Source organism: Asterias amurensis, chromosome 15 (assembly GCF_032118995.1).
Source record: "Asterias amurensis chromosome 15, ASM3211899v1".
NCBI classification, from domain to species: Eukaryota; Metazoa; Echinodermata; class Asteroidea; order Forcipulatida; family Asteriidae; genus Asterias; species Asterias amurensis.
The window spans coordinates 2,379,444-2,397,313 of NC_092662.1; the positions used below are offsets into that span (position 1 = coordinate 2,379,444).

At 37.5% G+C, this 17,870-nt stretch overlaps 1 protein-coding gene across 1 annotated transcript in view; it reads left to right on the top strand.

The window, feature by feature from the left end:
• LOC139948490 (serine/threonine kinase-like domain-containing protein STKLD1) overlaps nt 1–17,870 on the top strand; it is a 41,126-nt gene that overhangs the window by 8,746 nt on the left and 14,510 nt on the right. The window contains exons 2-3 of the mRNA XM_071946647.1: nt 14,499–14,585; nt 14,831–14,875. Of these exons, the coding sequence (XP_071802748.1) occupies nt 14,499–14,585; nt 14,831–14,875 (132 nt within the window). The remainder of the gene's footprint in view (nt 1–14,498; nt 14,586–14,830; nt 14,876–17,870) is intronic.

Here is a 17,870-nt window from a genome sequence, read left to right on the forward strand (position 1 = left end):
ACTTGACGGATCTTGCTTCGCTGTCGCCGGCTTGCTGGCTGACAGAAGCTGTAATTTTGGCATTCCTTGAAAAATGTAATCTGCAACAAACGGCTGAGAGCGCCGTTAAGTTTCTTGTTGCAGACTCTCACGTGTTTGCTGCTTGGGAGAAAGGGGAGGTTGAGTTTGTGATGAAGTGGTGTCTCGTTCATCGTGTGTTTGAAAAGGATGTGTGGCTTTGCCCTCTGTTAGTGCGGGGAAATCATTGGATACTTGTTGTTTTGGTGAGGAAGTTGCGCCAGGTAATAGTCGTTGACTCGATGCATGGGGATAATGCTTTGAGTGCCGCACATTTTTTGGACATGTACCAGGCACTTCTTACTGCCACATACGGCAAGACTTTTGACAGTTCTGGATGGTGCGTGTATTTGCCAATCGACACACCCTATCAGGCAAATGGTGACGATTGCGGTGTGTTCGTGTGCGCTGCGGGACATGCTATTATACGCGGCAAGCATGGCGGTTATAGCCAGTCAGATATGCCACGAATGAGAGACTGGGTTGCAGACACTTTATTAAATGATGACTCCCCTTTGCAAGCCACGTGGATTAGACGATCGGTGCGCGTTTCGTTCAGGAAAATGCCAACAATTAAAGTACCGACACCGGAATTTAGTTGCGCGAATAGCCTGAAAATATGTAGACAGCCACCACGCGGCAATGATACTATGTCATACTTAACAAGTATCAAAACTAGTTTAATTGAAGCCACGTGGTCAACCTGTTATGTAGGTGACGCTTGTTTGAAGCCACCAAAACCAAGAAAAATGCTATTCTGTGAGGGCTGTTTGGATTGGCTTCACGTCGAATGTGTTTCGCAAAGCGGATTTGCTAAGAAGATAGACGAAAGCCATTGGATGTGCGACAAATGTAGTGTGAAAAGTAATCTGTGAAACAACAACCTGACCGAATCATTCTAAGTTATTCAGTTCTTGTTTTTATGTTAGGTGACTGTTAGGTGACATTAAATCTTTCTGCAAACTTATTTACTTTTGTCAACTACCAACTAGTTTTCCACGCCGTTAAAGTGACATGAAAATACGACTGCATGAATATTACCAAGTATTAACGCGAGGAAAATAACATTGTGTTATTTTTACGTCCAGTATAGGCATATCAGCCGTTAACAGTTGTCGGGAAGTTTCGTTTTATCACTCTTACTTTGCCTTCCTTCGAAATTTGAAGGACAACTGTTTGTTTTAAAGTAGAACCACATAACCTGTATTGCATTTCTTCAGTCCTTTTTGTAATTAAGTTAAGTGTGACATGTAGGCCCAATGTGGAACTTTGATATAATGTGCACTACCCATGTTTTTTTGATGTGGATGCAAATAGTGGTGTGAATGCCAAAAATACGTTTTAAAAGTGACTCGAAAACGAATGTCGCAAAGCTTCGTGTGGCGGATTACTTTCTTCAAACTGTTTGAATGTGCAAATAAGTTAATGTTTGACAGGTTTCACTATCTAGAACCTCATTAATATGCGTCACCCGGGTTTTGTTTGTTTGCCTTTGAAAAGATTTCGAATGCAACCTGAAACTACAATCACAAAGCTTCATTACGCACACAAAATTAAAAATCCATTGTTGTAAAACGTTTCAAAATCTAGAACCGTAAAATAAAATTTTGTCTCATCCTTTGTATTGTTCTTCCGCTTCGGTAAATGCAAAATATTGTTTTTTTCATAGTAACCTGACAATATCTGTCCTAAAGCCTCGTTTGTTGAATTTTGGGGGGAAAATCGTTTGTTAATTTTTTGCGGCAAAACTTAATCTCTGTGAAATGTTTCACAATCTGGACTTTTGCATTACCTGTCTATAAGTTTGTCGGATGCAAACTATAGTTATTATTATTTTCAAGTAACCTGAAAATTACTGTCCTAAAGCTTTGTGGCATAAGATGTTCTCAATTTACTTTAAAATTAAGCCTGTGTGAAATGATTCACAATCTTGAACCGTAATATAGGAATTTGCAGCAACTGTTGTTTTGTTTTCCCATTTGGATTAAGTGTGAGTGAGAACTTTGTGTTCTGAATTTATTTTGTAGGAATTTGCAGCAACTTTTGTTTTGGTTTCCTTTTTGGATTTAGCGTCACTGAAAACTGGATGTTCTCAAATATTTTTGTAAATAAGTTTGAATGTGGAAAGATTTATATTTTCTAACCGTTATAAATGAATATGCATCACCCGTTGTTTTGTTTACCTGAAATTAGTGTATCAAAAGCTAACTATTGTTATCAATTTTGTTGGTTAAGTTTGTGTGAAATGTTTCACAATTTTGAACCTCAAAAAAAAAAAAATTAAATCACCCGCTCTTTGTTTTCCCATTTGGATTTAGTGTGAAAATGCAAACTTGTTTTATCAAGCTTGAGAACGTCAGCCAAAAACGATTAGTGGCCTTAGATTTTCTGGAAAAGTTTTAAAATAGAAGTTCAAAACTAAATTATTATAAATTTTTTTTATTTGAAAGTGACCTGAAAACGAATGTCACAGAGCTTCGTGTCATAACATGTAAAACAAGATTGATTTCTTTGAAACGTGTCCAGTCTGGAACCGTAATATAGGAATTTGCATCAACCGTTGCTTGGTTTTCCCATTTGGATTAACCGTTAATGCAAATCTATTTTTTTCAAACTTGAAAACTCGACTGTCACAAAGATTAGTGGCTTAAGATAATCTGAAATCTTTGTGTTTTTTTAATAAGTTTAAGCATCGCCCGTTGTTTTGTTTACCCCTTTGACATTTGTTTGTCGGATGCAAACTAATTATCACTTTTATTTTTTTTTCAAAATGACCTAAAACGACTGTCACATGTCGTGACAAAAAAATTCTTCAGTATTTTTGTAAGTTGTCTAGAACAGAAGAATTAAGAAATGCAAATTACCTTTCGTATTGTTTTTACCCTTTGGAGTTAGTGTGAATGCTGCAGACTATAGCATCTTCCCAAGTAACTAGTGGAAGGAATGTCACAAAACTTTGTGGCATGAGATTTCTCAAATCTTTTCGTAAGTAAGTTTGTTTGAAATATTTCACACTCTAGAACATAATATGAATTGGCCGCACCCGATGTGCTTTTCTCCTTTGTGTAATGCGTGTATTTTTACTTATTTTTTTGTTCAAAGTAACCTGAAAATGACTGCCCTTAAGCTTCGTGTCTCAAGATTTTATTGTGGGAATTTAGTTCTCGTCAAATGTTTCACAATCTGGAACCGATAGTATATAGAACTTTGCATTACCTGTTATTAAGTTTACTCCTTTGATTTCGTTTTGTCGGATAGTTGCTATTTTATTTCAGTAACCTGAAAAATACTGTCCTGATGTTGCGTGACAGTAGATTTCCTTAATATTTTATAAATTATAAGTTTGTCTGCATTAGTACAGGTGTAATATGGTGAGAACGAAGCACGCAAGAAACCAGGCGAGCAGCAGCGTTCTGTATACGTTGAATTTAAGCAAGATCTTTATCGGGGAGTCCTAACAGAAGTGAATTGCAGGAGTCAAGTCTAGTAGTGACGATGGCGTGAACAAGACGAAGAGTAGTTGCTTCATCCAGGTGGCGTCGAATTTGTGATATTTTCCTAATAGCCATGAGAGCTCCTTTGCAAACATTAACAACATGTCTACTCATGCACAATGACGAATCCATAATAACACCGAGGTTACGGGCAAATTCAGATGGTTAAATGACAGACTGGGCAATTTGTACTGTTGGCGGAGAAATATTTTTTTGCGAAACGAGATCGCAAAAATAAAATCTCAGTTTTTGAGTCCTTCAAAGCAAGTTTATTTGACAACGCCCAATATTTGACATCTTGAATGCACACTTCAACTTTTGCAATGGCAGAAGCGCGATCAACTGGATCAAATGCAATGTAAAGCTGGGCGTCGTCAGCGTAAGCAACACTAGAAATACCATGGGCAGCAATGAGGTCTGGCAAGGGTGCACTGAACAATATAAATTCAAGTGGCCCAGCTACAGAACCTTGTGGAACACTACACCAGAGATGATGGCGATCTGATTTAACATTGTTGATGAGAACATGCTGGGTTCTGTTGTTCAGAGAAGAAGAGAACCAGTTAAGGGCAGTTCCAGTAATTCCATAGCGTGAAGATAAACGTTGAATGAGATGCTCATGGTTGATAGTGTCAAATGCATCTGAAAAATCTAACAGCACGAGGATTGCTTCCTTATGGTTGTCCAGTGCACGTAAGATTTCGTCATACACACGAACAAGAGCAGTCTCAGTACTGTGGAAAGGGCGATAAGCAGACTGCATTTATGCATGGAGGTTATTTTCATGGAGATAGTCATGAAGTTGACTAACAACAGCACGCTCAATCAATTTGGAGATGAATCTCAAGTTAGAGAATTGACGATAATTTGACAAACACTCTGGGTCCAAATGTTGCTTTTTCAGAAGTGGAAGGATGCAAGCCTCCTTAAGATGATCAAGGAAATAACCAAAAGACAAAGATCTATTAATAATCTCTGTGAAGACTGGCAGCAATTCAGAATAGCACTCCTTAAAAACAGTTAATGGCAGAGGGTCCAGCTTGCAGGAGATAACCGAACAAGATTTGATCGAGTGGCGAGTGACGAAATACAATGATCATGAATGTCAAAGGAGATGGGTGATGGACGAATATTATCAAATCTGCCATACAATTTCTTAATTTTGTTTTCGAAGAAACTAGCAAAATTGTTGGCGAGATCAACAGGATTATAAAAACTTGGAAGCTTTTTCAAACACTTCGGAGAAGAAAGCTTGTCGATAACACGGAACAGACTTCGTTGGTTGCACTCGGATATTTGACGGCGATGATAATTAGATTTGCTATTGTTTACAAGGTCTCTGTATATAGTACACTGTTCTTAATACAACTCGTGATGTACAGCAAGGCCAGATTTTTATCCACTTTCGCTCACGACAACGTTTCATGCTTTGCCGCACATAAAGTATCGCAATACCATGGAGCATGAGGGCGTAGTATTACAGTTTTTATAGAACTTCAGGAGCATGATTATCTAGAACATCCTTAAGAACAGAATCGTATGGCAAAACAAGTTCATCTAAATCGATGGCAGGATCCGTCATCAAAGAAGAGTTACAAATATCAGATTTAAAATAAGGCATATCAATTGAACGAAGTTTGCGAGTAACTAATGGCTTAGTTGATGCTTGAGGGCGAGGAATTAATCAGACACTTCACAGCAGCATGGTCAGAAGGAAGATCATGATGAGTTGAAACCGAAGAAATTAAATCATCAGTGACATTAGAAATCAGTAAATCCAATGTATGTCCAGCGATATGAGGAGACGAAGTAACATGTTGTTGAAGGTTGGAATTATCTAACATCATCATCATCATTATCATCATAGCCGTCCTCCCCAGGGTAGATACCGGGGATGGCTTCCCAACTAAGAGTCTCCATAGGTCTCTGTTCCTTGCTATATAGGTGTCCTGCTGCTGTCAGAGATGGATATGTCAGCCTCTTCACAGAAGTGCTTGATATCTTCCAGCCATCGTTTCCCTGGTCTTCATCTCGGTCTGTTTCCTGCAATGTGGCCTTCGAGAAGTATTTTGGGGGGTATCGGCCATTGCCCATTCTGTTCACATGCCCAAAATAATTGAGTTTAGTTTTCCTAATTGAAGTTGGAAGATCTTTATTGTATTGAAGCAGTTCACGTACTCTTGTGTTGCGAAGTCTGTCCCTTCTGGTGACCCCTAGTATTTTCCTCAAGCAGGCCATCTCGAAAACCCTTAATATCTGTTCATCTGCTTTCTTTAGTGTCAATGTTTCGGAGCTGTAGGTGGCTATTGGTAGAACCAAGACTCTGTAAAGATTAAGCTATGTTGAATTATTGATGTCTTTGGATGTTCATATAGAGTTTAGCTTTTGCATAGCCCCCATGGCAAGTCCAAACATCTACGTTTGATGTCAGTTTCACTGGTGGGGATTTCTGAAATCACACCCCCCAAGTAGATGAAGTTTTCGACTTGGTCCAAGGATTTACCATCTGTCTGGATGTTAAGCTGGATCTTAACTCTGTTAAGGACTTGGACTACAGTTTTGCTTCTGTTTATTGTCAGACCAAACTTCTTGCTGAAGGTATCAACCTCTGAAACTAAAAACTGGAGGTCTTCTTCGTTTTCTGCCAGAAACGAAGATTGTTGATATATTGCCCTTGCACTCTTGCACTAATCTGTTGAGCTTGAATCGCAAGTCTCAATACCAGTTCCAGGATGATGTTGAAGAGTTGGGGACAGTATACATCCCTGCCGGACTCCTGTTGTGGTAGTGAACCATGAAGTGAGTTCCCCATTAACTCGTACAGCGCTTTGGGGTACACCGTAGAGAGCTCTTATGAGATCTACCGTTTTTGATGGGTAGCCCAGGTGTCGCATGGCTTGCCGGAGACCCTCCTGCCAGACTGTCAAAAGCCTTTTGATAATCGATGTAACAGCAGTATAAAGGTTTTCTTATCTCATTATACTTTTCTGCTTACTGTCTTAAAGTGAAGAGTTGGTCGGTGGTGCTACGTCCTGGTCTGCTTGTGATTCAGCTAGGATGTTTTCTGTTTGGGTCTGCACTCGTCTGTGTAATATGCTGCCAAAGACTTTTCCTGCCAGGCTAGGGAGGCTGATAGTTGGAGCAATCCAACTGTAGTTGGAGCAATCCAACTTGTCCTTTTCCATGTAGATGGGTTCAATTGTGGCTCTCCCCCACTCATGTGGAATTTCACCTGTGTCCCATATTTTGTTGCACAGTTTGTGTATGATTTTAGTGCCTATTTCTCCTGTTACTTTTAGCTCTGGGGCTTTGCCTGTCTTGAGGTGTCTAATAGCTCGGTGAACTTCATCCAACAGGATATAACTTGGTTCTTCTCCTTCTTCTGGGAAAGTTTTGATAGCCCGATATCATTATCAAGAAGACAGAAGACATCAACCCCAACATCCGTATCTGGGATGTCTAGAAGAGGCTGGAATCTTCCTCCTATTGTCACTTTGTATTTGTCTTTTGTCTCTGTTGACTTGAGTTTTGACACTTCAAAACGTGGGCATTTGGTTGCTTTTGGTCTAACCTCCAACATGTGCACTGGGGTAGCTGCGTGAGTTGTAGATGCAGCTTTTCCAGTTCTGCTGAATGAGTACATAGTCAATTTTGTTTCTTGTTAATCCATCTGGGGATTTCCATGTCCACTCACGGCTAAACTTGGGTTGTTTGAACCTGGTGAGTTTTTCGCCTCTTGTATTCCTCTCGCCACACCCGAACTTGACTAAATTACCATCCCAAGGCTCCCAATCGCTGCCTACTTTTGCGTTGAAATTTTGGGGAAATGTTTTACTATTGTGAACCTCAGTAAAGAAATTCGTTTGTTTTTTTTGTTTTTTTGCCGGTGGATAATGGTTTATTTTCAACGTTTCACAAAAACGTACATCAGATCGTCAAAACAAAGATACAGTAATAATGAAAGCAAGAAACAGCGTTTTTTAAGAGAGAATTAACACTTAAAACAATAAACTTGGAAAAGAAAAGATAAGAAATAAATGTTTCCATGGCATAATAATTTTTGAGTTCTGTTTTGTAAACTTAGAACGGTGGTCTGTTCTAGACTTTTTCATTTTGTAGATATGAAAACGGGAAAATAATAAAATAAGGTGAGTAGCTTTACACGATAAGTCTGTTTTGCCAAATAAAAACGTTTCATGGTCAAGGATGATGTTTAGCTAAGTTTTTTAATTAATCCATGTAATGAAGCAACTGCTGTCCATAAAGAAATTGTAGCGCCACATGAGCAAAAAATTGATAAGAGTCTCGTCCTGATAATTACAAAAGGTACATAAATTAGAGTTCAGCCTGTTGATTTTGAAAAGAAAACTGTTTGTACCTAGAATTGGGTCATCTGTGTTGGGACCATACAAGTTAGTGAGAGTCTTGCCCTGTAAATCACAAATTTCAAAATCGAGAACAAGCATATTAACATTACAATCAGTCTTAACATTCTTGACTCTATACTCAAAATTTTAATTGAACAAAATGGCTACGCCTCGAGCATAACTCTTAAAGGAACTAAAGCAGCAGTCTAGAACCCCATTCATTCTTAACAATGTCTTTTATCTCCTTATCGAAATGTACATCTTGCAAACGATACACAAACAAATAATTTGTCGACTTCAGAAAATGAAAAACATCTGTACGTTTTGCTTGGTTGCCCAAACCTTGGCAGTTTATGGAGGCTATCGAGAGAGGGCTAGAAAACATAGCGACCATAACAATGGAGGGGAAGAGGGAATAGCGTTTTACTCAAAGTTATACATGTCATCGCTGTACAAACCAAACAATTTTTTTTTTTAGACCAAAGTAATTGCAAATGAAACGCCGTAAATATGGAGCAAACAAACGCGCCACCCCGTGGTTTTGGAGTGAATAAACCCGACCCGCCCGAAGCCCAGAACCCAACCAAACGAAACCCACTCTCGTCATCTAGGAAAAATCCCAAACAACAGAGAAAAAAAGGAGGAGAAAAAAAGGGGGAAACCAATAAATCAACCAAATAAACGCCTCTTGTAAGAGTTGAAATAAGGAACAACAGTAAGGCGCAAATGACACTCAGCATGCTCCCGGACAGAAACAACAGAGAAATTATAAGATTACACCCATGCCCAACCCATTGTCTTATTGAAATGGCAACAATAACATTACAACTTAAAAACAATTGTATTAAATATGCACACACCCTAAATGTTCTGAAACAAACTTTTTTTTTCCAAACTTGAAAACGTCAGTCACAAAGATTAGTGGCTTAAGATTTTCTGAAAGCGTATGGTAAATAAGTTTCAGTGTTGATTGATTTACAATCTGGAACTTAGGGTCATTCATTGCCAGACCAACGCACTTTTTTACCTCATGTCTTCCGATTTTGAAACAAAATTGCTGTGGTTGTAGGTCCTTATATTGAGTAATGAATGCGCACATATTTTTTTATGTGGTCAGGGCAGAAACCACTAAACTCTGACATTTTTGGAGTAAATTAGCTCCCTTTTGGTAAAATATGTCATAACCATGTCAATTATCACGACATTGTATGCAAATTTGGTATCAAATTTTAATGGTTTCTGCCCTGACCACATGGTAAGTCTGATCGGGCTAAAAATTGGTGTGCATTCATTGCTCGTTAGGACCTACACGCACAGCAATTTTTATCAAAATCGGAAGACGCGAGATAAAAAAGTGTGTTTGTCTGACATGGAAGGAATTTGCATCACCAGTTGTTTGTTTACCCCTTCGAAATTGGTTTGTCGGATGCAAACTAAATATTATGATTTTTTATTTCAAAGTTAACTGAAAAACGACTGTCACAAAGCTTCGTGGCATTAGGTGTAAACAATATTAAGTTTGTGTGAAATGTTTCACAATCTGGAACCGTAATGTAGTAATTGGCATCACCCACTGTTTTGTTTGCCCATTTTGATTTAGTATGAATGCACTTTTTTTCAAAGTAACTTGAAAACGACTGTCTCGAAGATTCAATTCTTTAATAAGGGGGACAAAGGCGGTGTTGAAGGGCAGGGACTGGCTTGACCACAAGAAGATGGAAACACAAACGACAGTATCAAGAATGGGAAGAGGTGGGGGAAAAGGTGGAGAATCTAGAGTCATAATGTAGGCCTATAGTTTGCCTCACCCATGTATTTTGCCCTTTTTGATAAATAAAAATTTAAGGTTAAAAAAAATGATGGTTATAAGGTGACATGAATAGAGAGTAGTTTTGTTATTTTTTGTGAGTTTTCCGAGGAGTAATAAAGAAAAAAAAGGTTACCTCCGGCTTTTACCATCTAGTCAAAAAAATAAAAATAAATGCTTCACACGACCGAATGGTGTACACTGTACGTGTGTACGCTGCATAGGCCTAGTGAAGACGGGCTATCAAAAGACGTAATTTTTTAGGCCTTTTTTTATAAATAATAAAAATGTAAAAAAATAATGGTTATAAGGTGACATACATAGAGAGTCGTTTGTGATTTTTTGGTAATTTTCCGACGAGTAATAAAGAAAAAAAAGGTTACCTCCGGCTTTTACCATCTAGTCAAAAATAAAAATAAATGCTTCACACGACCGAATGGTGTACACTGTACGTGTGTACGCTGCATAGGCCTAGTGAAGACGGGCTATCAAAAGACGTAATTTTTTTAGTCCTTTTTCATAAATAATAAAAATTAAAAAAAATAATGGTTATAAGGTGACATACATAGAGAGTCGTTTGTGATTTTTTGGTAATTTTCCGAGAAGTAATGAAGAAAAAAAAGGTTACCTCCGGCTTTTACCATCTAGTCAAAAATAATGCTTCACACGACCGTATGGTGTACACTGTACGTGTGTACGCTGCATAGGCCTAGTCAAGACGACTATCAAAAGACGTAATTTTTTTAGTCCTTTTTCATAAATAATAAAAATGTAAAAAAATAATGGTTATAAGGTGACATACATAGAGAGTCGTTTGTGATTTTTTGGTAATTTTCCGAGGAGTAATAAAGAAAAAAAAGGTTACCTCCGGCTTTTACCATCTAGTCAAAAATAAAAATAAATGCTTCACACGACCATACGGTGTACACTGTACGTGTGTACATGTACGCTGCATAGGCCTAGTGAAGACGGGCTATCAAAAGACGTAATTTTTTTAGTCCTTTTTCATAAATAATAAAAATTTAAAAAAATAATGGTTATAAGGTGACATACATAGAGAGTCGTTTGTGATTTTTTGGTAATTTTCCGAGAAGTAATGAAGAAAAAAAAGGTTACCTCCGGCTTTTACCATCTAGTCAAAAATAATGCTTCACACGACCGTATGGTGTACACTGTACGTGTGTACGCTGCATAGGCCTAGTGAAGACGACTATCAAAAGACGTAATTTTTTTAGTCCTTTTTCATAAATAATAAAAATGTAAAAAAATAATAGTTTTAAGGTGACATACATAGAGAGTCGTTTGTGATTTTTTGGTAATTTTCCGAGAAGTAATGAAGAAAAAAAAGGTTACCTCCGGCTTTTACCATCTAGTCAAAAATAATGCTTCACACGACCGTATGGTGTACACTGTACGTGTGTACACTGCATAGGCCTAGTGAAGACGGGCTATCAAAAGACGTAATTTTTTTAGTCCTTTTTCATAAATAATAAAAATTTAAAAAAATAATGGTTATAAGGTGACATACATAGAGAGTCGTTTGTGATTTTTTGGTAATTTTCAGAGAAGTAATGAAGAAAAAAAAGGTTACCTCCGGCTTTTACCATCTAGTCAAAAATAATGCTTCACACGACCGTATGGTGTACACTGTACGTGTGTACGCTGCATAGGCCTAGTGAAGACGACTATCAAAAGACGTAATTTTTTTAGTCCTTTTTCATAAATAATAAAAATGTAAAAAAATAATAGTTTTAAGGTGACATACATAGAGAGTCGTTTGTGATTTTTTGGTAATTTTCCGAGAAGTAATGAAGAAAAAAAAGGTTACCTCCGGCTTTTACCATCTAGTCAAAAATAATGCTTCACACGACCGTATGGTGTACACTGTACGTGTGTACACTGCATAGGCCTAGTGAAGACGGGCTATCAAAAGACGTAATTTTTTTAGTCCTTTTTCATAAATAATAAAAATTTAAAAAAATAATGGTTATAAGGTGACATACATAGAGAGTCGTTTGTGATTTTTTGGTAATTTTCCGAGAAGTAATGAAGAAAAAAAAGGTTACCTCCGGCTTTTACCATCTAGTCAAAAATAATGCTTCACACGACCGTATGGTGTACACTGTACGTGTGTACGCTGCATAGGCCTAGTGAAGACGACTATCAAAAGACGTAATTTTTTTAGTCCTTTTTCATAAATAATAAAAATGTAAAAAAATAATAGTTTTAAGGTGACATACATAGAGAGTCGTTTGTGATTTTTTGGTAATTTTCCGAGGAGTAATAAAGAAAAAAAAGGTTACCTCCGGCTTTTACCATCTAGTCAAAAATAAAAAAATAAATGCTTCACACGACCATACGGCGTACACTGTACGTGTGTACACTGCATAGGCCTAGTGAAGACGGGCTATCAAAAGACGTAATTTTTTTAGTCCTTTTTCATAAATAATAAAAATGTAAAAAAATAATGGTTATAAGGTGACATACATAGAGAGTCGTTTGTGATTTTTTGGTAATTTTCCGAGGAGTAATAAAGAAAAAAAAGGTTACCTCCGGCTTTTACCATCTAGTCAAAAATAAAAATAAATGCTTCACACGACCATACGGTGTACACTGTACGTGTGTACGCTGCATAGGCCTAGTGAAGACGACTATCAAAAGACGTAATTTTTTAGTCCTTTTTCATAAAAAATAAAAATGTAAAAAAATAATGGTTATAAGGTGACATACATAGAGAGTCGTTTGTGAGTTTTTGGTAATTTTCCGAGGAGTAATAAAGAAAAAAAAGGTTACCTCCGGCTTTTACCATCTAGTCAAAAATAAAAAATAAAAGCTTCACACGACCGAATGGTGTACACTGTACGTGTGTACGCTGCATAGGCCTAGTGAAGACGGGCTATCGAAAGACGTAATTTTAGTCCTTTTTCATAAATAATAAAAATGTAAAAAAATTATGGTTATAAGGTGACATACATAGAGAGTCGTTTGTGATTTTTTGGTAATTTTCCGAGGAGTAATAAAGAAAAAAAAGGTTACCTCCGGCTTTTACCATCTAGTCAAAATAATGCTTCACACGACCGAATGGTGTACACTGTACGTGTGTACATGTACGCTGCATAGGCCTAGTGAAGACGGGCTATCAAAAGATGTAATTATTTTAGTCCTTTTTCATAAATAATAAAAATGTAAAAAAATAATGGTTATAAGGTGATAGACATAGAGAGTCGTTTGTGATTTTTTGGTAATTTTCCGAGGAGTAATAAAGAAAAAAAAGGTTACCTCCGGCTTTTACCATCTAGTCAAAAATAAAAATAAATGCTTCACACGACCGAATGGTGTACACTGTACGTGTGTACGCTGCATAGGCCTAGTGAAGACGGGCTATCGAAAGACGTAATTTTTTAGTCCTTTTTCATAAATAATAAAAATGTAAAAAAATAATGGTTATAAGGTGACATACATAGAGAGTCGTTTGTGATTTTGTTGTAGTTTTCCGAAGAGTAATAAAGAAATAAAATTAACCTCCGGCTGTTAGTCTAAATACACCATATTACTGCAGGGTTCATGCGTGGTGCGTGTATAGGCATATACGCACCAACTACATGTTGGGTAAACACACCTCCGGTTTTTTTTTGAGGGCGCTACAGTGTGACCTTGTTTACTCAACACAAGTACTCCACACGACCAGTCGGTTCGTACCGTGGGGGCATAGTTTTCCCCCACCCAATGGGTACAGAATTGAATTTTAATCCCCGTAAACTGCATAAGAGTCTTCCAAAGTTCACTCTGTGTCTGTAAGTAATATTTCTAAATTAAATATCACGCAATTAACGCAACCTCCGGCTACCTCCGGCTACCTCCGACCTCCGACTTTTACCAACACCCCATAAAAATGAAGGCTGCACTTTACAAGGAAGAAGAAGAAGAAAATCATCATGACAAAAAAGGGTCAAGAATCAGCATCTCAAATATATTTTAATAATATTGGCACTGCCACTGCTGCAAAAGTGCAGTGCTGGGCAGGAGTTGCTTTCACTTTCACTTTCAGTCTAGAAACTAGTATAATACTTTAACTTTCTAGAAGTAGGCAGGGTGGCAGGAGTGATCCAGGCACTGTTTGCCCTCTCTGCAACCTTTGAAGACTCCAACTCTATTCTGGGTTTTGTTTCAATTTTGGTGCAGTGCACCTTTGGTTTATCGCGATTCAGAAACGCAATGCATTGTGGGAAGGAATATGGGGCGGTTTCTATGCAGTTTCTACGACACGCGCACGCAATGCCTATACCTTTGTGTGGGTTCAACAGCGCCCTCTCTTGATATTTTGCTATCCGTGCAACTCTATTGCACGGTGTTTCCAACAACAAACGGTGTCAGAGACTAGACCCGGTAACAGGCATGACTAGGGCTCCGCTCTGCCTCTGTACTAATTCTTAAAAAAAAATTTGACATTTGACTTTGCTTGGGAAGATGTCATGTGTATGTCAAAATTCTTATGTGTGTGGCACTTAAGTGGATTGTTGAGGTAGAAAACAAAACGAGCAATTGGTAGCAAAAATATCTGAATACAAGTTCTAGAACTGTGAGGTTCGTTCTGCTATCAACTCCGCTAAGGAACGAACCTCATTTTAGTTCTAAGGAGGAGTAGTGCCCGAAACCCCTCCCCCCAAAAATAAATAAAATAAAATTCCTCAAACAGACAAACAAAATAAATTAAATAATTTATCAAGTATTGTAATAATTGTATTTATTGTAATCCTTTTTATACCCCTGCAGTTGCTTGAACGACTAGGAAAAGGAGCCCAGGGATCCGTGTTCAAAGTCGAGAGTAAAGAAGATGGATCAATTCATGTCTTAAAAAAGGTGAGTTGGACATGTTGGAAGAAAAGTAACAATTTTATACAAATCAGATACAACTATGAGCCAACCTGACTGCCCTAAAAAATCGTTTCTGACCTGGTAAAAGATTGAGCCACAAGCCCTGGAATTTAAGCCCAAGATATGACCCTATTAAAGTTCAGAAGCAATACATGAATTTGGCGTAGGGGTGGTTGTGTAAATCTGTTCATAGAATATTCTGGTAACATTTCAATATTTTACACCACCAGGTTGAGTGCACAGATGAAGCGGAGGCGAACAAGGCATTTAAAGAGGTAAGTTCATTCCAGGTCGTAGGATTTTAGTGGGAGTAGTCTCAGGGCCACTTGTGGTATGTTGTACACGCACCTGATTAATACGATTTGGTTAAATGTGTACCCTAAAGCTCCGTAACTAAGGGCCCCCCAGGGAGAACAGTTCATTGACAACTGATGGGGCCCCCTGGTGGAATAAGTAATTAAAAAAATAACTGGTTTAGTGGGGTGCGAAGCTTTTGTTATGTGTGAGTACATATGGGTGCTGCTTTCTCTAAATTAAAGTAATTCATTTAAGAGTTTAATTAAAAATGTCAACTAGGCCTAGTTGTACCTCAATGTAATATTGTACCTCAGAATATGCTGTATCAACTGTCATTGTACCATGATTCATGAACACGTACAAAAGTCACATGAATGAAATGTGTAAGTTACCCTGTACTTACTCTATGCATAGAATGCTCTATGGTTATAGCCATTATACACTTTCGGCACAGAAAAAAAAAAATTAAGTTCACAGATTTACAAACAACTTACAGGGTTTACAGAAGGTAATGGTGAAAGACTTCTCTCGAAATATTATTCCATGAAATGCTTTACTTTTCGAGAAAACATTAAAACTATTATAAATTCTCGTTGACGAGAATTACAGATTTATTTTAAACACATGTCATGACACAGCGAAACGTGCTGAAACAAGGGTGGGTTTTCCCCGTTATTTTCTCCCGACTCCGATGACCGATTGAGCCTAAATTTTCACAGGTTTAGTATTTTATATATAAGTTGTGATACACGAAGTGTGGGCCTTTGGACAATACTGTTTACCGAAAGTGTATAATGGCTTTAAACCATGGAGGTAGAAAACCATTATTGACTCCACCCAGTGCTTTTATTTCCCCTCTGTTAAAAAGGGTTGACTGTTTTTCTGTACCTAAGGAAGTAGGGACAGTCCCTTGTTTAATAGTCCGAATAATAAAATGTTATATCAATTCATGTACATTGTACATGAATACAATGGTCACAAAAAGTATGAAGTGTGTAAAATCCCCCTTTGGCATAAAAGATGTCTGAAGGTCTATTATTTATTGACCCCACTCAGTGCTTAATAAGGGTGTGAATGTGTTTCCGTACCTAGGGACAGTCCCTTGCTTTAAGAGGAAATCAATAGATACTTTAGATATCAACTAAACCAGTCACAGCCTTGTGCCAAGATATCCAAACTTGTTATTGTCACTGCATGCTCAATGCAGATCCCATGCCTATTGATGTGCATCACAATCCATCTAAACATGAATCAAGGGCCATCAAATCCACTCAACAGGAGACGGAATTTGGCAAATACTAAAAAGGCACCAACACAACAAAAACAGATACCACCTACTAGGGTTGCCAACAAATAAACCGATCTTTTCATGTTCTGATGAACTATTTGAAAACCTCCCTGAGTCTTGGAAACTTTATATTGAACCAGGTTTTAGCCATGATCAGGTGAAAGGGTGTCCAAACTTTACAATGTAAATGACACAAAACTTTACAATTTTTGGTTTACAAATTAACATTCCCAACTGTGAAATTTATTTCTTTGAAAGTTTTGGAGCATTACTATGTAAAAATCTAGTCCCAGGCAACTGCTTGTTAGGTATGTGTACTGTAGGCATTGATTTGCAGCTAGTCCTTGTGTAGTATGGTTGTGAAAAATACAACACCTTGCATTGATTATAAAGACACTAGACACTATTGGTAAATGTCAAAGACTAGTCTTCTCACTTGGTGTATCTCAACATAACAAATCTGTGAAAATCTGAGCTCAAATTGGTCGTCAAAGTTGCGAGAAAACTATGAATGAAAAAACACCCTTGTCACACTTAAAGTTGTGTGCTTTCAGATGCTTGATTCAAGACCTCAAAATCTAATTCTGAGGTCTCGAAATCAAATTTGTGGAAAATTACTTCGTTGTCAAAAACTATGTAACTTCAGAGGGAGCCGTTTCTTGTTACCAAGTAAGGCTTTATGCTAATAATTATTTTGAGTCAATTACCAATAGTGTCCACTGCCTTTAATGTGGAAATTTGTTGTTCTGTTTAAAAGTGCCAAATGTAATAATGTCAGGTTAATAATTTCCTTCCATGAAATTAGTTCCTGATATTTGCACACATGTTGCACGAACTCTTCACGTTATTAGTTTGATTGTTTACATAACAGAAATGTCACTGTTGTAAGTTTGCACAGCGTACATGTTCCAACATACCTCTCCATAAATCATGACACTTTTATAGTAAACACATCAAGAATGAGTGTCAAATTTTTGGATGACTGGCTGTTTATACACTGTGTGGATTCAAAGCTCAGTAAATTTCAAAGGTCGCTTTCCGGCAAGTGATATTTCCGTACATTTTTTCAATGTGTGGCAATTAAACATTGGTCATGATGCTCAATCAAGGGTTTCAATTGTAATAAAAAAAAGTGTACATGTATTAAAGGAACACGTTGCCTTGGATCGGTCGAGTTAATCTTTGAAAAGTGTTTTGTAACCGTTTGTTATAAAATGCATATGGTTCGAAAGATGTTGTAAAAGTAGAATACAATGATCTACACAAATATGCCTCGAAATTGCGTGGTTTTCTTTTTACCTCGTCCAATAACACGGTCGGCCATTTATGGGAGTCAAACTTTTGACTCCCATAAATGGCCGACCGTGATAGTTCGCGACGTAAAAAGTAAACCGTACAGTTTTGAGTGATACTTGTGTGGATCATTATATTCTACTTTTAAAACATCTTTCTAACCATATGCATTTCATAACAAACGGTTTCAAACGCTTTTTATAGACCAACTCGTCCGATCCAAGGCAACGTGTTCCTTTAACTTTATTATAAGTGTTTTTGGTTTATACCATAATTTTGAGCACAGAAGTTTGTGCATTTTTCGGAGTGACTTTTAAAATGGAAGAAATTTATTGGAAAACCAGGCCAGCACAATGTCCTTACCTTACAGGCTATCGGGCAAATTCTAATTT